This window comes from Protopterus annectens, chromosome 5.part0 (assembly GCF_019279795.1).
Source record: "Protopterus annectens isolate FY-2018-M chromosome 5.part0, PAN1.0, whole genome shotgun sequence".
Lineage (NCBI taxonomy): Eukaryota > Metazoa > Chordata > Ceratodontiformes > Protopteridae > Protopterus > Protopterus annectens.
In genome coordinates, this window is record NC_056735.1 from 287535018 (window position 1) to 287557326 (window position 22309).

The 22309-nt window shown below is 39.2% G+C and overlaps 1 protein-coding gene across 1 annotated transcript in view; it reads left to right on the plus strand.

Moving 5' to 3' along the window:
• The window catches only part of MAP3K15 (mitogen-activated protein kinase kinase kinase 15), a 1833462-nt gene that overhangs the window by 1024002 nt on the left and 787151 nt on the right, over nucleotides 1-22309 (plus strand). Inside the window, exons 13-14 of the mRNA XM_044072272.1 lie at nucleotides 9346-9441; nucleotides 14903-14990. Of these exons, the coding sequence (XP_043928207.1) occupies nucleotides 9346-9441; nucleotides 14903-14990 (184 nt within the window). The remainder of the gene's footprint in view (nucleotides 1-9345; nucleotides 9442-14902; nucleotides 14991-22309) is intronic.

The window sequence follows — 22309 nt, forward strand, 5'->3', positions numbered from 1 at the left end:
AACTGTCCCCTTCCCCTTTTTTCTCATCAGGGGCAGAGACTTGCAGTCTGCCTTCAAATCAGGAGGCATTGACTATGGCTACCAAGAAAAAAGGCAAAAACAAAGGACATTAGAAAAAGACTCACATTTTCAGTTTAAGTAAAAAGTTTTTTTCTCAAGCTGAACTAAGTTTATTAGCTAAAGGTTTATCATTTTTCCAGCTAATAGAGTGCCCTTTGTTAACACTGTTATTGATTTTAAATTATTTGTAAAGAAGCTTAATTTAAAATACACCTTAAGTGGAGTTAAATTGAATAAAGTTGCTTTTAAAAAAGCTAGCACCTGTAATCCTATTTTAGTTAATACACTTAATACATTTGCTTCAATTTATGAAGCAGATTTTTATAAACTTATTTTCCAATTCCGCGCACAAAAAGTTTAATAAGAACTATTATAATTTAAATAAACAAGAAACTGAAGCACTTAAGCAATTGGACGTTACATAGACATCAGGTATATGAAAGCAGATAAAGGGCAAAGTATTGTCATTATGGACAGTGACAAATATAACGAAGCCATTAAAAATGTATTATCTTATGAAACTAGTTATGTAAAAGCTTCAAAGAGATTCATCTGAAATTGTTACAAAGATATTGATTTGTGTTTGTTCGATTTGTTACACCAAGGAGATATTACATTAGATTTGTTTGGGTTCCTTATGGTTGAAGAGCCACAATTAGGTTACTTGTTTGGTATTTCCAAATTACACATTAATTCAGAGCAGCCTCCTTTTAGGCCTATCGTGTCTGCACCTTTCAGTAAAGCATTCAAAACTTCTGCATATTTGGATCAAGTGTTAAATCCCATAGTACAAGCTAGTATTTATTATTTAAAAGATTCATGGATGTTTTTGGATGAACTCAAAAAATTATGCTTTTACTGGCAATGAAACTATGCTATGCACTATAGATATTAGTTCCTTAAACACCTTTATAGATCAAGAGGAAGGTATAGAATTTCTAAGTTGTATTTAAGCAAATATTGTAAAGAGTGTGGACATGATATATCAATTATTTGTCAGCTGTTGGATATAGTGTTAAAAATATTTTTTTCATGTTCAATGACAATGTATTTCAACAAAAGGTGGGGTAGCCATGGGGGCCCAAGTGGCTCCAGTGTTTGCCAATTTGGTTTTATGCTGGTGGGAACAGGAGTTTCTGGCTAAGATTTTGATGCTTTAATATGCTTTTACAGAAGATACATAGATGATTTGTTTTTCATCTGGGCTAGTGATTTAGTAACAATTCACGAATTTTTGCGGCAAGTTAATGACAGCGTGAGATGGCTCAATTTTGTATTGAGTGATATAGGAAAATCATTTCAATTTTTGGATGTTATTATCAACGTAAACATTCAAGAAAAAAGTTTTCTAGTAACATCTTTAGGAAAAGTACATCCACAAACAATTATTTGCATTATGACAGTTTTCATCCATCTTATATGAAATTTAATGTTTTTCGTGGGCAAATTGTCAGATTAAGTCGTCTGATTAGTGATGACAAGTTATTTTTAGAGGAAATGAATAAGATAGTTAAGTTATTTGAAAAAAGAGGATATCCTTCTGACAAATTGTATGTTATTGCCAGCAATGTAAAAGAACAAAGATATGATAAATTTCCTTCCATTTTAAAGGCAGGCTTTTGTGCTAAAAAGATTATAGATAATACGGAGTTTATTTGTTATTTTCCTGTTCCTTTAAGCATAGAAGGAAGAAGATAAGATAAATCATTAGTGATAATTGGCACATTTTATTAAGAAAGCAAGAGCTTGCCAGGGTTATAAGTGATAAGCCTAAGTTCATTTACAAAAGAACAGAAAATTTGAAACAGTTTTAAGAAAATTCATCAAACACAAGAGTGCAGACAGAGGTAGATAAAAAAGTAGGAACGTCCCATGCAATGGGTGTTCTCATTGTAGATGTATTTTGACTGTGAGTAGCTTTTATTTTGAGCATAATAATTATCTTTATACTGCAAAAGATAGGTTTACATGCCAGACTGAAGGACTTGTTTATGTTGCAGTATACTCAACATGTAAGTTTTTTTACATAGGTAAAACCACTTGTAGATTAACGGACAGAATTAGGCAACACATTTTGGGAATAAAAAAGGGCTGCAGTAATGCATTGGCCTGGCATTCTCAGGTATATGTAGAATTTAATAAGTTCCAGTTTTTGGTTCTGGAAAAGGTCAACAGGGAAAGATTTATTGATACTTCCAATGCATATCTGGAATGTTTAAAGCTCAAATGACAAATATTTTATAGAGTAGACATTTCACCAGGGATTAATGAAAAAATATCCATAAAGTGCTTTTTAAAGTTTAAAACTGTTTGATTATATAACATGCTTATACACTTCTTTATACCTTTGTTTACATAAAAACTTTGTTAAATATTTTTTTTTAAAACCGTGCAACAGATTTTTATAAAGAAGATAGAGTTTAATTTATATTCATGTGCTCTGTTTTGGTATGTGATTGGCATTTGATTGTCATTGGTTGATTCATAAATTAATTAATTAAGTTATTGGCTATAAAAGACAGCAGTATGATTGTGGTTGTAGTTTCTGATGAAGTTATGTATAATAAATGAACAAAAACACTTGAACTACTTGGTGTGGTCATTTGCTATTTTGTTTATTGATTGATTTTAGTTCTCAGTGATTTACCATGACCTGAAGACATGACTACACAGTGCAGCTAGCCATGGGTTCCATTCCTCCAAATACCATTTCTTAATTGCTGTTCAACATTAGAGTTCTCTTGTTAACTAGGCTTTAGCAGCCATTGACATACTTTTGCTACCTTGTTTTACATGTCTAGCAAACCCGTCATTGTGCTTTAGTACAGAAACCACATTTCAAATATGCTTTAACCTAACTGGAATGGAGTGGGACAGGAACAGAGACATGTAAGTGGGTGGGTGGTTAGAAAGAACAGCAATACTTTTTTTTTTAGTATACATCATTGATGGATGGATCTGACAATGAAAGTAGTTATAATTTCTGTGTGTGTGTGTGTGTACATGTATTTTTGAATGTATGTATTTCTGTGTGTATCTGATTGTCTGTCTATGACTCTGAATGTGTGTGTGTGTGTGTGTGTGTGTGTGTGTGTGTGTGTGTGTGTGTGTGTGTGTGTGTGTGTGTGTGTGTGTGTGTGTGTGTGTGTGTGTATCTGTGTTTATAGACATTTAATAATTACATAACGTATATTTTTGATGCAAAATACTTCTTCCAGCAAGATTTACATATAATACAGTAAGTATCCTCTGCCTACTGTTTCAAACTTACTGTATTATATGTAAATCTTGCTGGAGGAACTATTTTACATCAAAAATATAAAAAAATAAAATTGTATAATATTAAAAAAATACAAAACTTGTTAACAGATAGTTTAATCTTTAAGCACAGTAATGCTCTCCAGGGTGTGTGTTATTCTGTAAGTAATGCTGTTCCATGAGTGTAAAGGCCTTAGGGTTGTTACCTTTTAAGGGGGCCAAAGTGGGGCATAGGAGTCTGGCCAATATGACACTGGTCACACCCACTACCATGATATCACCACAGGAGTGGTGAAGGAGATGTTGTCATTGGTACAACTGCTGGCTGACTGCTGGAATGGCTACCTGGCTGGTTGGCTGCTGGAGTGACTAGCTGGCTGATTGCTGGATTGGCTAGCTGACTGGCTGCTGGAGTGGCTAGCTAGCTGGAGGGCTAGCTAGTTGGCTGGCTGCTGGAGTGGCTGACCTGCTGCCTGGCTGGCTGCTGGAGTTGCTAGCTAGCTGACTGGCTGGCTGCTGGAGTGGCTAGCCGGCTGTCTGCTGGAATGGCTAGCTGGCTGGCTGCTGGAGTTGCTAGCTAGCTGGCTACTGGAGTGGCTAGCTGGCTGGCTGGCTGCTGGAGTGGCTAGTTGGCTGGCTACTTGAGTGGCTAGTTATTTGACTGGCTGGCTGCCAGAGTGGCTAGGTAGCTGGCTGGCTCCTGAAGTGGCTAGGTAGCTGACTGGCTGGCTGCTGGAGTGGCTAGCTGGCTGCCTGCTGGAATGGCTAGCTGGCTGGCTGCTGGAGTAGCTAGCTGGCTGGCTGCTGGAGTGGCTAGCTAGCTGGCTGGCTGCCTGCTGGAGTGGCTAGCTAGCTGGCTGGCTACTGGAGTGGCTAGCTGGCTGGCTGCTGGAGTGGCAGGCTGGCTGACTGCTGGAGTGACAGGCTGAATGGCTGGCTGCTGGAGCGGCTAGCTAGTTGGTCGGAGTAGCTAGCTGGATGGATGAATGGCTGGACAGATGGATTAATGGCTGGCTGGATGACTAGCTTGGATGGCTGGATGGGTGAATGGATGACTGGCTGGATGGATGAATGACTGGCTGGGTGGCTGGATGAATGGCTGGATGGCTGGATGAATGGATGTCTGGCTCAGCTGTCGGGAAAAAAAATCTTGGTCTTTTTCTTTAACAGCTGTAGAAGCACTAAAATCAAACCACTCTACACCCACAATATTTGTAGGGCTTAATCCCCACCCCCTTCATGAATTGCAACTAATTGCTGCACAATTTAAAACACCCAGACCTAACGGGGAATCGCTTTGCTTGCAAGTCCAGGTTGGTGACAGAACTGAATTGCCGTGCAAAATCTGGAAGTAATTGTGGCTTTTTCACAGAGATTCAATGTGATCAAAATGCAGGCTTTTGATTATGATGATTATTATTAACCATATGCATTGGGAAGCATGTATAAACACACACACACATGCACACACATTTAGCTATGTATGACTACCCAAGGACAGATGTGTTTTCAGCCTGTTTTACAGTCATGATGGACATGAAGCAAGTATTTTTGTTTTCATACCAATTGTCCTGCTCCAAGATTAGCCATTTTTTGACTGAGAGCTCCCTCCAGTGTTTTATTATGGTTAAGAAAAATACCACCAAAGGATGAGCAAGCCTGGAACACAGTGTCACGAGATCTCCACCAGGATAATCAAAAACCTTTTATTGAGCACTTTCATCAGGTTGTAACCAAAGACTTCATCAGAATACAACAAAACTTAATACACTCTTGTTAAGTATACTAAAACCTATGAGAACACATAACATAGTAAGCCAGTGAAACTTCTCATAACATTAATTATGAACAGACTTTCTCTATCTAACACATCACATTTGAATTCGTGGACAAATTATAAAGTAAAACAGCAAAAAACACTGTTACCTAAAAAGTGACAGAAATGTTATAATAACATTTCAATAAACAGAAGCCATAATATACAACTCAAACATATAAAAACTAATAAAAACTATATAACATAAGAATGCAGCTTTAATAGGAGGCTTATACTGATGTTGTCATTAAGACCTGGGGGGCACAGGTGTTTAACTTAATTTGCCAACATAATTCCCTGAATTCTAAATAATCTTCCCAGGGACCCCCTCTAGGATATATTTGACCCCTTCAACAACAGCAAATAAAAAAACATGTTTTGGGTATTTTTCTGTATGCTTATACAAGGCATTATTTTTGTTACCATTTTTTATGTCTCTGTAATGCTCATAAATTCTGTCCCTTAACTTTCTTTTAGTTTTCCCAATATATAACATATTATATAACTGACACAGGGCAGCATAAACAACCCCTTTGGAGTTGCAAAAAAATTTGCCGTTAGGTTTTATGGTTGTGTGGTTCAACTTAATCTGGTCACAATTCATGACCAAGTAACATTGAGAACAACAGCCACACTTTTTAGTCCCAATAATAGTGCTACTACTTTCAAAAACATTTACCCTGTCAAGTAACTGCTTGATGCTTGAACCTTTCCTAAACACTATTTGTGGCATATCTCCCACCTGGTCTAAAATACCAGGATGACTCCAGAATAGCTGCCAGTTTTTCTTTAAAATAATAGTAATACTTTGATGGTCATTGGAAAACTTGGTAACAAAGGGACAGAGATATTTAGAGGGATCAGCAGCATTAGTAGTCCTGAGAGTACCTGTAACATTACCCACCACATTAACCCCCAAAATAGGTAGAATATTGTGATTATTTCTACATACAATTTCTTTCTTTACTGTGGGTGGTATTAGTCTTTTTCGTTCTGGTTTATGGTTAAGAAAAAGTTTTGCCTAATATAACATGCATGTGCAGAACTGTCAAGCTTCATTTAAACTACAGCAATGGGATCCAGTGTTAGTGTTTGTTTTGGGTTTACTTTTGGCAAGTACAGCAGCCTCTATGTAGCCATTCACATGTTGGTACAAGGATCTGTGAATAATTCTGTATAGGAAGCTGTGGTCTCATGGTTATGGGGGACTGACTTTTGACAAATTGTCACTTAATAGGATGCAGTTTGACTTAGAATAGTTTCTAACTGTTCCTGGTTTGTCTGGGTTTTCCAGAATGATTTTTACTTCAAGGGAGACAGCTTTGAGAGCCAACCTCACTAGTGAGGGTGTGACACAGAGTGGAGTGTAATGATGTCACATGTTGGTGAGTACATGATCCAGTATTTTTGATCCCCTTGTTAGAGCATGGACCAGTGTGTTTGTGTTAATAAATTCTAGGAAGTATTGTGCCTATGAGTTTAAGGTAGTGTAAGTTTCCAGTCTATAGTTAAAGTTATCCATGAACAGGGTGTTTGATTGGGCTGTAGATGGGGACCTATAGCTAACCATGGTATGGTGAGGAACCTTATCTATATTGACTTGCATGGAATCACCCTGTTTAACCAGCCTGGAGATATGTTTGTTGCCAGTGTAAATCAAGACACCTCCACCTTTGACCACAGTTTGTGCTGCTGTTGGTCTAGATGTAGACTTGCACTGCTAGAGTATATTCTAGGGTTTTAAACCAAGTCTCACAGCACATAAGTCTACATTCTCCAGAGTGAAGGGTTGAAGGGTTTGAGTTTTTGTTTAGGCCACTAGCATTGAGTTGTAGCACTTTAAGATTGCTTGGAGACTTTTTCACTATATTGGTAGCTTTACCTTTTTGGCATTGCCTAAAAAGGCTCTAGGAGAGGTGAATAAAGTTTTAGCCAAGATCCAAAAGCCAAGGTGGGACAGAAGCAGCCTATGTCTGCCAAAGAAATGTGCTGTGTTGACTATGTCCTTCCAAGTTTACAAATGTTGGATTCCACCAGAAGTGACATCAGAAACTAAGGCAGTTACTAAAATCAGTCATTTCACTGTAGAATCATCCTTAAAGAAGGCAGAAGGCTGCTCATTGCATGGCTTGTACCTGTGTGTGACACATATTCTGAGAGGTCCATTATGTACATGGCATGCAGTGACTTGAGTAAATGAGTGACATTGTGGATCCTGGCTGCAGGTACGCAACTAAACATTATCTTTTCTTTGTCTAACCTGGTGAGTGGGGCATCTGTGTTTCGCATAATGGAGTCCAAAATGACAAGAGTATTAGGTAAAAAATACAGTTGTCTTATGAGCTTTGATCTTGGGGGACTATTGGCTGTGGGCTTATGTGAGATGTTTGGTGCTGCTTTTGGTGTGTGTTTTAGTTAATGCTGAAGAGCAGTATTGCCATTAGGCAACTTTGGTGATCTTTGAGATTTGGGAAGCTTTCTTTTAAGTGCCTAAGCATAAGACAATCGGTGCATGGCAAGAAGTATGCATGAGGGGTGTAGGGTGGCTATTCTTGACAGCTTTATTTGCAATCGAGAATTTTTGCCTCAAAGGAAGTTGTGTATTTACATCTCCCTCATACTGTTTTATTTTCTTTAATGATTAACTGCTTGTCTGAGAACTTGAGACAATTTCTGTGCTGCCATAGGATGCCCAAATCTACCAAGCCAGCAAAAGAGACATTAAGAAATTCCATATCAATGTTGTCCGGTCCTGTAATAGGATGGTCTGTTTAGGAATAAAGATTGGGTTTTAACAGGGATTTCCTAGGGTAGTTTCTGGGTAACGGGTAAGATGTTATATAGTGCTAGGATATGGTAGTGCCATTCAGTGTGCAAACTAGCTGATGTAAGCTTAATTCCATGTAATGCCATGCTGCTTAACAGGCATAGCACCTAATGCTAACTTCATAGGGAAATGTTACTGTTGAGGTATTTGCTACCATACAGGGTACTATTAACCATCCCTGCACATTTGGCAGCTTCTCACAAACTTAGCTGATTTATAGCAAAGACAAAAAAGCTTGAAAACTGACTTCTATGCCCCCTGTGTACTAAATGACCAAACCTTGAGTTCCCTGGAGTGCTTCCAAACTCACAAAGACCAGGTAAACACCTTCTACCACAAGGTGGATGATCCTGGAATTTCTTAATGTATAAGCACAGCAAAAGTAGCTCCTAAGTGCAGATTAAACAACAAACTGCCAAATAACTAAGTCCCTGGCCAATGTGACCTTCAGCACATGTAGGATCAGTAGCTAACATAAGCTGTTAAGACTTACTTTTCAGATACTTAACAAATGAGGGTGATCAGTGAAAAAATTAAAATTATTAAACATCGTTTTGCTAAAAAAGATAGGGAGGCTGCAGCCCAGTAGCCAGATAATATGAACTGTCCCTGCAAGTCATGATAATGATGAATGGCAGTTCATGTTTTCCAGTTACTGCCATTGTCCTCAGAGTTTGTAAGGTGATCTTAATGTGATTCAGTTAATATGATTTTAGCTTTGCTATACCTCTTCTTTCTAAGTCTAGTCATCTTACATATATGAACCACATTCACAAAAAGAATTCCTATAAATGATGCAGTCCTTTGTTGAATATCTCTTGTAGTGTAGCCCACCCAAGGTGTTTGATTATCCTGAAACAGTCAGCTTTAATTTCTGATTTGCAGATTACCCCATAGAGTGACTTAAGTTATGACATGTACATACTACATTTTTTTCTTTCTTCTTTCGGCTTTTCCCGGTTGAGGTCGCCACAGTGGAACTCCGGTCCGCTAATGATTGGCAGTAGATTTCTACAGTGCTGAGGTGCCAGCCCGACGCCCAACCTTCAAGGAAGGTACGCCCATTCATGCATGTCTTTCGAACGTCACTCGACTGCGGGGAGGACATGCAGACTCCACACAGAAGGCGTTCCAGCCTTGAATCGAATGGGAGAACCTCTTGCTGTGAGGCAACAACGCTACCACTGCACCATCGCGGCTTGTACATACTAGATAACTTTGCAAAATGCATTATTGCTGTTACCTTTTAGAATGTTAGCTGAATCAATCTGGTTGTTCTCAGAGGCGTATTAGTTCTTTTATGAATTGTGTATTTCATGTAATTTCTTATTTAATTCCACTGATGTGGTATTGTGATATAAGCTTGCTGTTATTGCTTTCACAGCATATCCAAATTTGATGAACGCTGCTGTTTCCTCTATGTTTATGACAACTCAGATGACTTTCAAATGTATTTTTCTACTGAGGACCAATGCAACAGGTGAGTCGGTTTACAGAACACTAATTTGAAGATGACTGTCTTAGATGGCATGTAGAAATCCCCAAGAAAAATTATATATTTCTTTGTAGCTAGTAGTTGCTATTCATCCTTAGCCACAGTGTAATGCTTTCAAGCTTTTACATGTAGTATGTCTTATATGAAAAATATACCATTTATAAGATTGATGTACTCATTTAAAGCTATTTTGTTTTGCACACTCTTAATATTCAAACTTGAGATGTTGTGATGGCAGTTTGCTCATTTGCCTCCCCCATATAAGAGGTTGAGAGGTGTGGGTGTCATTGGGGGCAGTTATGAATTTCCTTGTTTATGTTCTTGTAGTCAAATTGCACACAAATCTGCCAACATGTTATATCTGTACTCCTGCCTAATATGAATACCGTTTGCTCTGTTGTCCACTCGAATAAAGCAAATCACTACTGCAATCAGAACTGATGTCCTTTACTGAAAAGAGAGTAAACGTTCAAGTGGATACGTGGGCTGCACTAATCGTGCTGGCTATTTTCAATACTTTTGTCAGAAACACTGAGCTCTGTATACAAGTTCATTTGTGCTTGGTTGCTGCTGCAATATTCATTCTTTTGTTTATATACCCCTTCCATGCAAGACACCAGTGTTCTCCCTCCTGATTATAATTAGAGTAGACAGACAACATAGAAAAGGAGGTGGTGTTGCCCTTCTTTTACTGGTTCAGTTCCACGTTTTCAAAAGGGAAAAATCCTAATCTCATTGTTAGACTTCAACAACTCAAAGAAATTATGTATAATAGTCCTTTACATTCTGTCTATGGCACTGTGGCAAACTCCTTCATTGACCACCTCCCATCCTTTACTATTCGTAACTGCTCATCACTCCCAAAAACCCATAAATACCAGGTAACACAACACCTATCAAAATGCTATCCACAAACCTTTAATACTATCCTAAGAAATCACAACTAGAATGGTCTTAAAACCCTTCCCCTTGATAATGCCCTCCTCTATTTCAATAACACCTTTCTAAACATCCTGCATAGCTTAGCACCCACCAGCTCTAGAAGAATTAAATCCAACTATACTCCCTGGTTCTCAAAATCTACTAGTGAGACAATGAAAACTAGAGATAAAGCCTGGAAACACTGGAACAACTCCAAATCTCCCCCCAACCTTATCATTTATAAACAGCTTTGTAACCAAGACAAAAAAAAATTATCTACAAAGACAAACAACAATATTTTTGGAACCTACAGACAAATAGCAAAAATAACCCCAAATTTTTCTGGTCTTCTACCGACAATTTCTTATACCCTGGTTCAAAATCCAGTCCCTGCCCTGACCCTAATATTTCACCTGACCTTATTGCATCTAAATTCAACTTTTACTTCATAGACACTATAAAAACATCTTATGACCTCCTTCTCCCATAACATACCAACTATAACCCCCCTCCTCCACCAAATCTCATTAAGCCCATTATCCCTACTCTCAGTTGCATTAAGGTACCCCCCCCCACACACAAAATTCAGTCTCTCCCCTATTTCCACTTCTTTGATAAAGAAACTTATCCAAAACCTAAAGCCCTGTTCTAATTCAGCTGATAATATTCCTGTCAAATTCCTCAAAATAGCTGCAGATGCCATAGCCTTTCCAGTTAGTATTTAAATCAACAGGTCTATCCAGGAATCCTATGTCCTTTACCTATGGAAAAAATTATAATCCTCCCTCTTCATAAAGTTGGCCCTTCCTCTGATGTCTCCAACTTCCAGCCCATCACCATTTTATCCCCAATCTCCAAAATATTGGAAACATGTGTTCATAAACAACTCATCCATCACCTTCTAAATCACAATATCCTCTCACCAACCCAGTATGGATTCTGTCCGGGGCATAGTACTTCAGCTGCCTTGATCTCTTTCTTGGATATCATTAACAAAGCCCGTGACCATGGCCATACAGTCTCATCTCACTTTTTGGATCTCTCAAACGCCTTCGATACAGTATCTCATACCACTCTCCTGTCTCAACTCTCTTCTTTAGGGTTATCCTCTCAGTCTCTTAACTGGTTTAAAAGCTGTATCTCAGAGTGGCAGCATGCTGTTAAATGGTAAAACTCTATCTCTCCTTACCTACATAGCCCCACAGGCCTCCCACAAGGCTCAATTTTAGGACCTCTTCTAATATATTTATAAATAATCTGCACCAAACTGTTCCAAATGCCTCCCCAGTACAGTATTCAGATGATACAACTATAATCTGCTCTGCACCCAATCCTGCATCTCTTTAACAAATGACACAAACAGCATTCAATACAGTAGATTCTTGGCTCTATAAACATCATCTTTCTCTCAACCCTAAAAAAATAAGCTTATGGTATTTACCCCCAAACGAAATACAGAACTTAACAAAGAAAATGTCATTATTTTCTCTCTAAACTCCATTAAAATCAAACTCATTACTAACATCAAATTATTAGGAGTCATAATAGACGAAAACCTCAAGTTTGACCTTCACATCCAATCCAATATTAATAAAACCCATAAAAAACTAGGGCTTCTGTACAGACACAACAAGTTTCTCTCCTTACCATCCAAACAAGCTTTAGCCCTCTCCCGTCTCCTGCCTTCATTAATCTGTGGTGCACCCTTGTTTATTAATCTACAGTCTTCCCTGAAACTCAGACTAGAATCTTGTTGCAGCAAGATTGCCAAATTTGTCGCAGGCAGCCATAGCTCCTCCCATCACTGTAATTCATTAAGATAACTACAATGGCTGGAACTCCACCATTACCTATTACTCTTGCTACTAACCACATCACACAAACTTATCTATAAACCACATGATTGACCTGCCCTCAGCTCCTTACTTATCCCCTACTCCCCTGTCAGGCCACTATGTTCAGAACACCTACACTTACTCCAAATCCATAAACCAAACCTTCCTTTAGGCAAACTACTCTACTCTTGGACCATGGCCAGAGACTGGAATAGCCTCCCTCCCTCTGTTCGCAGTGAACAACATCTCTCTTAACTTCAAAACCACCCTGCATAATCACCTCCTCTCCAACTGGATATGTAACTGTACAAAGCCACATACTGCAATCAATGAAGCTATTACCTGACCTTTTCTCCCCTCAGACTCAACTGTCCACTATAAAAACATCTAGCCCTGTTTATTCCTAGTAGCATCTCTATCCCCACTTCCTTCTCGAACCTTACTTTCTCTCTATGCTGTAGCTTCTCCTGAAGTGGCCTAATTTCCTTCTCATGTTCTACACCTTCACCAGAACTTGCCTAACTATTTCTCTCCACACTTCTACTGACTATAATCATCTACACTAATTCCTTCTACTACCTCCTAACTCTTCTCATCAACCTCCTCCACCTGAATTTCCACTGGATCTTTGTAACTCTATAATACTGATTTGTATTATATTCTCATTTAAATCACTTTGTGTCTTAGAACCTGTCATTTCTACTATGTTGACTATACTACATATCTAAGAATCTGTTCTTTCAAATTGTTCCCATTATTTTGCTGCATTTTGCCTATTATGATGTACTTCATTGCAGTCATTGTATTAATTATCTGTTTTTGTATTGTCTCATTGCAAATACTGTACTATCAATACTGCATTTTAATCTCCTGTCTTGGAGCTCATTGTTCTTTCATAATGCTTTACTGCAACTTTTGTATTCCAGTACTGCATTTTGTAAATTTATGTTTTGGAGCTTTTCTCCCCGGGCCTCCACTGAAAATGGTCTCTCTGTGGCCCAGTGGACTTTCCCGGTAAACAAATGTCAATAAATTATTTATTTATTTTATTTTTATTTTATTTTACATTTGTTAACCGGGAAATTCCGACTGGACCAGGTCCATTTTCAGCGAGAAAAGCTCCAACATCAATTTATACAAATACAGTACATCCAGCATAATACACAAAACAGGTTACATAATGTATGCTGAGCATAGTAATATAACAAGAATTAATAAAAACACTCCAGGTAAAAGAAGATATAGAACATGGGTAAAAAGACAATGTCAGTCATACATTGGTAAGAAAAGAAAATATATCAAGTAAGATTTTACAGTTAAAAGTACCCTTTCAGCTGACTAAGCCTACAGGGAATCAGAGCTCCAGCATGTGATCAGAGAGGAATTTGGGGAGATAATAGTAGTATGGGTAGGGTTACGTGATACAAGGGCATAACCAGGTACTAAGAAGGTGTGATTTGAGGGAGTTTTTGAATATGGATGTGGAGGGGGCAGTGGACACGGATAGGGGAAGAGAGTTCCAATTTCTGGCAACGGTGTGGGAGTAGAGCGCTTTCCCTGCATTATTGTTAGCCTTGGTGATGGAGAGGAGAGATTTTTCACTGGATCTTAGGTACCGGTTTGCATTATAGATAGTAAGTAGGTTGGATAATGAGGGTTTTTTTTCAGGATATTTGAGAATATTGTAGGCTGTGCCCAGCTGGTGATAGTTAAGTAGCTGTGGTAGCTCAAGCCATTTTAGTTCTTTTAGTGCAGCACAGTGATGGGTTCTATAGGTTGAGTTAGTAGGAAACTTGGTTATTTTATTGTAGCATGATTCTAGTTTGTCTAGGTCACACTGTCTGATATGGGTAAAGATTGGTGCTGCGTATAATAGAGTTGAGAGGAGGTGGCTTTGTGCAAGAGTGACTCTTGCTTTTTGTGAGAGAAAGGACTTATGCCTGTATAGGGAGCCTTGTTTTTTGTGTACTAGTTTTATGGCATGCGAGATATGAACATCAAAGTGGAGATTATTGTCTGTTTCAATGCCCAGAAGTTTGGCTGAATAAATAATATATATGTGCAGAAATGTAATTACAGTAAACAGAAGCATTCTGATTTTAAATGCAGTTCAGTTAGTTTGCAAAGGACAACCAAGGATCAGTGAATACTGTACTCTGAACATATATATGATGATATATGATATGGTATGATCATTGACTGATAAAAAAAAAACTGTTATATCAAGCTAAACTGTTCTAACAAAGCAAATATTTTATTGTGGAAAACCAGACTATCAGGACGAAATGGTGTTGAGTTAACATCTGATATTTAAAGCTGGATTAGTTGAATTGTTATAAAAAGCTTACCAAGTAGTCTCTTGTACAGATTGGTGATAGAGTTACCTAGCATTTCTTTCAAAAGAAAAACTAAAATTTAGGGTATTATAGTTATTTGAGAAATATAAAATTATGAATGTACATGCATCATAGTTAGATGTTGTGAAAAATAACAAATGAGACTCCAAAGAAGTCTAATAATGTGGCTTTCTGCCAGAGCAAAGATAAATGGTACAGAATTCAACTTTTGGGTTGTGTATTAATATTTTTTAAATATTTTACCAGAAGTCTTGGTCATATGTTGGTTTATTGGGTATATTTTCCTGTACATTTGTGTGTTTACAACTTTTGTACTGCTTGAAATATTAACAGGTTTTGCAAGATGGTGAAGGAAATTCTTGCTGATGTGGCAGGCACTGCTGTCGAACTAGAGGGAGAAGCGGATGGTGAAACTCTAGAGGTATGTTAAAAGTCTTGGTTCTTCTACTGGCTTTGATTTCTGTATTCTGTGTGCCGTTATCAGTTAATACTGATTAGTGTAGATTTATTTTGCAGTTTAGTTTTTTTTTAATGGAGCTTTAACATCTAGAGCTGTTGCATGTTTATTGTTGTATAATATCATTTGAGTCATATATATGGGGATACTTTAGTTAGTCCATCATTTGGAATAACGAATATTTGTTATGCCAGCACAAGAGATTAGTCAGATAATCACAGTGTGCCAGCACTACATTGTGCAACATCAGAGTACATTGGGGATTTGGAATTTGCATGGAAATGGCAAATGTAGCTTTTATTTATTTATTTATTAATTAATTTATATATTTATTGTATGTGTGTGTTTAATATATTGAATTTTGATCTTTTTAGATCGATATTACTTTCAAGATTATGAGTGTAAGACTATATGACAGTCACATATGTATATGTTTACGTGTGTGTGTTTTATATATACATATATATATATATATATATATATATATTTATGAGGAAGAGAGATAATACCCATTCACAACTTTTTACTATGTGGGTGATTCTTTATTGATACTGCTTTCAGGATATGGCTCAAGTTGTAAGTAATGAGAAAACGTTAAAATATGCTCTTCCCCATTTATGCTCATTTTATATACACTGGGCTTTCATTTTTTATTTGCATTTTTATTTTTATTGTTAGATAATTGTAATCATATAAAATAAGTATCCAGTATACTATCTCATCTCACACATGAGGAGTTTGCCTCATACAGCCGCACGGTGGCTGTTGGGCAGAAGTATTTCTCATACATGAGGTAAGGCAGAGAAGGCATCTGCAATTAAAGTGTGTGAAGTCCCTTTTCATTTACCTGCAAGTATGACTTTGGTACTCATATTGGCTGGCAGAACAGAGCTGTTTACTGAAAGCATTTTGTCTTGTTTATTAAGGAAATGTGTGATCTACATCTCTCTAGAGAAAAAAAAAAAGAGATTCTAAAACAATAAGGTCCAAGTCAGCTGTGGCAGAACCAAACATTTTTCTGTTTGGTATTTCAAAAAGGCTGTGCCCTTCGGACATTGCGTATACCATAAATAAAAAGGAAATTTTTCTGAAAGGCTATGCACTTCTGCTATTGACTGGGTAGTAACTTGAGAGGATAGGTACTGTATTTATGTATCTTCATTTTTTGGCAGAATTCGCATTTCTATTTTGACATATGTTGAATGAATCACTAAGACAATCATGTGTCATACTAGTAAGAGAACTGCTTTCTTTGAATAGCTTGTGCATTTTCCTCCAGTTCTTTTGTTTTACAGTCACTTGGGAAAGTTACATGGATCATCTTTGATGCCCCACCTTTGAAACATCATTGTCTAGTGCTTTGACTCGTATTTGAGAGATGAAACTAACACCTAGCCTATGTTTCCAGCATAAACGTTTCTCCCAGGACTCCTGTCCCTGTTTACGAAGAAAACAGAAATCAAAAACATCCTTCGGTATCCTAAGATCACTTCCTCATTTAGGAAGAAACAAACAGTTGCTATTGATTGCCTAAGAACAATCAAAAAGTGGAACACAACCTTCTCAGTGGCATCAGATGTATTACATTGTGTGTGTTTGTGTGTGTGTGTGTGTGTGTGTGTGTGTGTGTGTGTATGTGTGTGTGTGTGTGTGTGTGTGTGTGTCTGTCTATACATGTGTACATGTACACACACAGACATATATATACATATATATATATATATATATATATATATATATATATATATATATGCTGTGGAGAAATTAATCACACTACACTGCAGATATTACTAACTGCTTATCAGTAATTATGAAAATAAGCAGTATTTCCGTTTGTACTTAATATTTAAAAAAACAAGTGACTTACAATCGATTCCATGGCATCAGGTTAACCTTCGATGCCATTGAAGAAAACTCTTTGATATTTGCAGTGTAAATTGCACATCTTGAGAGAGATACTTACTGTTACATATATTAATGATTATACAATTAAACATTTGTTTTCATATTTCTGAAAATATCTCAGTAAACATGCATCATGCAGATTCTTATGTCAAATATAAAACACTGACAAAATAAGTTTAATCATACACAACTGTAAAAAAAAAAAAAAAAAAAGGGCCAGTAGTAGGAGCTGCATTGCATCCACTGGGCACCTTACCACCATAGCAGTGCACGATCATGGTGTGCTGAATGGAGCATGCTGTAAGCATCCTGCATGTAGTAGCAGGGGCATACTGAAGGGCACCCCCCAGAGTAATCCAGGCAGCAGAAACAGGCTTTCAACAGTCAAAACACTCATTCATTGACAATCTGATTCTGGGATAGTGTGGTGGTGTACCTTTTCTCTACAGCTCCTACAGGGTTACAAATAAGAGTTATCAGCCAGAAATTGAGTGGGTAGCCTGCATTACCTGGAAGAGACAAGAAAAAATGGGAAAAGAGACACAACAAGGGATGGGTGGATTATTATTAAGCAACACATTTGTCATTGTATAACTAGTTGCATAAATATAGTTAACATTTTCACTTACTAACATTGTGACCATGGGGCATCCTACCTTGCAAGAAGAGGTGGTAGAGTGAGCTGGTGTGCCAGATATGAGAATCATGACCACTGATATGCATCCCACACTACCTTGCAATGGATGGATTTTAGTACCGCTTCTACTGTGGTCCAGATGGGATTGTAATAGCAACATGGGTGCAGTCTATCACACGAAGCACCTCAGGGAAACGTGCCATCCCACAGAAGGCACACCTGCATGTCCTTCTATTCATATGCTGCAGCATTCATAACATGAGGGAGTCCACCTTCAGCTGACTTGTACATCTGGTCATTATGCAAAAGTTTAATGCTACTGTGAGGTATATGCACCATTGCACAGTATCTAAAACGTACATCTGTCATAAAGTGATCTCAGGTATAAAATGGATGTCAGCACATACCAGACCTCAGAACTTTTTTGGCACCTTGCAAACTTTGTTTCAGATAAATACCCTGTTGGAGTTTTTTCATTGCAATCTTTGGCTACTGTGTACTGCTTTGATTATATGTCAGCTAGGAAGGCCAAGTGTCAGTGTGGAAGGTAGATTCCACATAAGGATGCTCACAGCCTTTGTTTATTTTGCCTAAGTCCGGATCATGACTATACTACCTTTGCTGTTTGTAAGGCCTTTGTACCCAAAACCCTATGCAGCTGCTTAACTTCTCTCAACCTTTATCTTGAAAATCAGCATCTTAAGCATCTCATGTATGACGTGAAAGTTGCATCAGGCCTTTCAGCCGAGCTGCAAGTCAAGAAGGACAAGAAGCCTAGGCCTGATTTATCCGCTGCTCCCTCTGTTCCGAATGTCTCTCCTAGGACTGATGTTGGCCCAGAGACACTTCCGGAGTCAGTAGATTCTCCTTTAATGGGTACCAGTGTGGAGGCCATGAAGGACCCTACTAGCATATCCTCAAGGGATTTTCAGGCATCCAAACTGGACATAGGGGGAGAACCATGGCAAGTTCTGACTGAAGTCCCAAGTGGTATTACTCAGATCATCGTGCTCGAGGATGTCCCTACCGACATTGTGGAATGTAGGCCGATGTCTGGCCCATCCACTTTCTACCACATGGAGGCTCCCAAAAAGAAAAAGATTAAGACCAAACATGTTTCTCCAGCCCCTCAGGAACAGCCTGTGATTTGCAGGCTTTCTCCCAAGGTCTGTTCAATGCCTTTATGGCTTTGAGCCAGTCTTCATCTCTCTCTCTCTCTCTCTCTCTCTCTCTCAGTTTTCCTCCCATTCCTGCTTCCACACCTCAAAGGAGGACTTCTGAGATGTTTTTCTCAGATAATATGGAATCCTCTTGGGTTACTCATCCCAAATTTCTTCCCCTTTGGGGTACACCTCCCCAGAAGAGAAATCAAATGGAACTGATTCCCTAGATGAGGAAATCTCATTTGGGGGAACCTTTCTTATGATGAGGGAGTTTTTCAAGTGGGATTGTTGTCAGGTATCAGACATGCAAAAAAGGTACTATGGCCTGCTGCAGATGGACTTCCCTTCCCAATCTTCTGTACCCCCAGTCCTGCCAGCATTCCTTGATGCCTTTGCTACTGCTTCCAAGTGCCCATATTCTCAATTTCCAGCACCCAAAAGGGCAGATAGATTTAATGAAGTGCTGGAGGACTCCAAATTCTTATTCAAATGTCCCTCTGCAGACCCTGCTACCATTTCAGTTTCTGCAGACAAAGCGTCCAAGATGTTACTTTCCACTTGCCTGCTCCCCTCAGATAAGGAGAGCAAGGTCATGGAGAGAATGAAAAAAAAAAGGTTTATACTTCAGCTACTCTGGCCTTCAGGGCCATTAACTGTAAAACCCATATGGCCAAGCATTCTGTGGCTCTTCATTCAGATGCTAGCAAACTATTACTTGAGCTTTTTGACTCTCCCACTAAGGCTAAGTTTTCCTCCTCCCTCCTTTTCTCCTCAGCTCAGGTTGCACAGCATTCCATAAAGTGTAGTTATGCTGTTGTGGTGGCATCAGCTAGAGTGGCTGCACCTGGGAAAGTCCTGAGGAGTTACTCTTGGCTTAAGCTCCAACCTTTGCCTGATGACATTAAGGTAAAAGTCATGGATGCTCTCCCTCCCCCCCCCGGACCACAAGGACTTGTTTGGTACATTAGCTGCAGAACTTTTCAAATCTCTTCAGGAGAAGGGCAAAGAGCTGCAAGACCTGAAGCATATCTTTGTCTCACCAGTGCCCACGTTCCAGAGAAACTGTCCTGCCAAGAGCACCTTTGTTAGAAAGTCTGTTAGGCCCCAATCTTTCAAAGGTAATAGGGACTCCAGGAAACAATTTTCCTTAAAATCTACCTCCTCTATTCCCGCTCAGAAACAGCCCTTTCAGGCTAAACCAGGTAGTCTGTGACTACCCATCTTTGGAGCCATCAATTCCTCTGTTCCTTCACCTCTCTCTTTTCTCCTTGCTTGGAAACATATAACTCAGGACTCTTGGATCCTTTCCATCATCCTGCATGGATACTATATGGTTTGGAAGACTCCTCCCTCTTTCAGAGGTATTCCACAACCTTCTAAAGAACAGCTAGAGCTCTTTCTCCAGATCATTTCCAACGTCCTTTCTCTGTGCACTATACAGGTGGTACCCCCCTCCCAAGTAGAAAAAGAGTTCTACTCCAGGATGTTCCTGGTACCCAGGAAGGATGGTCCTTGGAGATCCATTATAGACCTGTTCCATCTAAATACCTTTCTAAAAGTTCCCACCTTTTGTATGTTAACTTTACCTACCCTTCTCCATCTTATCCTTCCTCAGCCATTCATGGTGTCACTGGACATCAAGGATGCCTATCTTCATATTCTCATTCATCTGCAATTCAGGAAATTCCTTCACTTTCGTATTGCTTCATCACATTTTCAGTTCTGTGCCTTGCCCATTGGTTTGTCTACGGCCCCGAGGGTGTTCACAAAATGCTTAGTATCTATTATAGCCTTTGGCAGGCTGCAGGGCATACAGATCTTTGTGTACCTAGATGACTTTCTCCTCCAGGCTCGGACTCCAGACATCCACCAGGAGAATCTCTCATTCATAGTATCACTCTCAGAGAGTCTAAGATTCACAATCAATTATCAAAAATCTACTATGGTCCCTTCCCAAGATGCAGGATCCAATCAAACAGGATGATGGCTTCCTTACTCCCAGAAAAGGTCCTGTCTCTCACCTCCTACTTCCAAGACCTCTTGCTCTCACAATCCCTGACTGTCAGGGAGTTTCTCCACCTCCTGGGGTTCATGGCTTCCACAATTCCCATGCGTCCCTTAGCCAAGTTGCACATGAGGAAATTCCAGTGTTTTTTGAGAACAGTATGGGTACAACACTCCCATCTGGTGTTTGTTATCCCACTCCTGTCTTGCCTGAAAAAGGAATTAAACTGGTGGTTCAACAAGTGGCAAAGAATCCAGGGTTACCCTTAAAACCACCTCATCTCACTCGGAACCTCCACATGGATGCATCAGACATGGGATGGGGAGCAGCTCTGGACTCATGGAGGGTCAGAGACATCTGGTCTCCAGCCCAGAAAAAGGACAATATCAATATAAAGGAGACGAGGGCCCCGATCTTCACCCTACAAATCTTCAGACCTTATCTGTCCCCGTGGGTGTTAAGATGGTTTCAAAACAGTACCACAGTTCTCTTGTATGTCAACAAACAGGGAGGGACAAAGTCTTACCTCCTGTGAAGACTGGCCTTGCTGGCCTGGGAATTAGCTGTCCACAGTCAAATCTCCCTTCAGGCGGTTTTCATTCCCTTGACTCAGAATGTGGTTGCAAGACACACTGAGCAGGTCCATGACTCAATCTGTGAATGAATGCTTCACAGGAATGTGTTTCTGGACATGGTCCATTGATGGGGTATACCTCAGATGGCTCTCTCTGCCTCCCCCATGAACAGGCAACTTCTCAAGTTTTGTCCCAGATCCCTTGGCATGGAAGGTGGATGCCCTATTTTTCTGTTTGAAGGAGATGTTTCTATATGCATTCCCACCCTTCCCACTTCTTCAAAAGGACCTATTGAAAATCCAGCAGGAGCAACCAGAAGTCTTGCTGGTGACTCCCTTTTGACCAAACAGCATTGGTTCCCCCTTCTTCTGCATTTAGACAAGGGCAATCACCACAAGTTACCACACAGAATGGACCTACTCACACAGAAAAAGGAAACATTAGTTCACCCTCAGGTGACAACCCTTCATCTGACTCTGTGGGGATAGGGTTTTGATTCCCTTCAGACAACATTTTTTCTGAAGACAATGCTACAAGTTCTGTAGAAGGTTAGAAAACCCACCGCTATGAAATCCTATGTTTCTAAATGGAAAACATTTTCCTTCTCGTGTCTCGAAAAGGATTTACAACCACTGTTAGATGTTCCAGTGGCCCTGTCCTACCTGTTTGAATTACTGAAGAGTGGGCTGTCATACTCCTCGGTAAAAGCTCATCTTTCTATTTCTGCTTGTATGCATATGTCTCAGTATTCTGCTTCCAAGTTGGAAGTTAAAGTCTTCTTAGAAGGCATCCTTCATATCAGACAACCAAGTTAATCAGATCCCCCTCCTTGGGATCTCAACTTTGTCATAGAAAAATTTACCTTGGCCCCTTTTGAGCCAGCAAGCTCTGCTTCCTTGCAACACTGCACATGGAAAACAGTCCTTCTCGTGGTTATAACTTCTGCCAGAAGAGTGTCTGAGTTACAGGCTCTCATGTCCTCCTCTCCTTCACAGTTT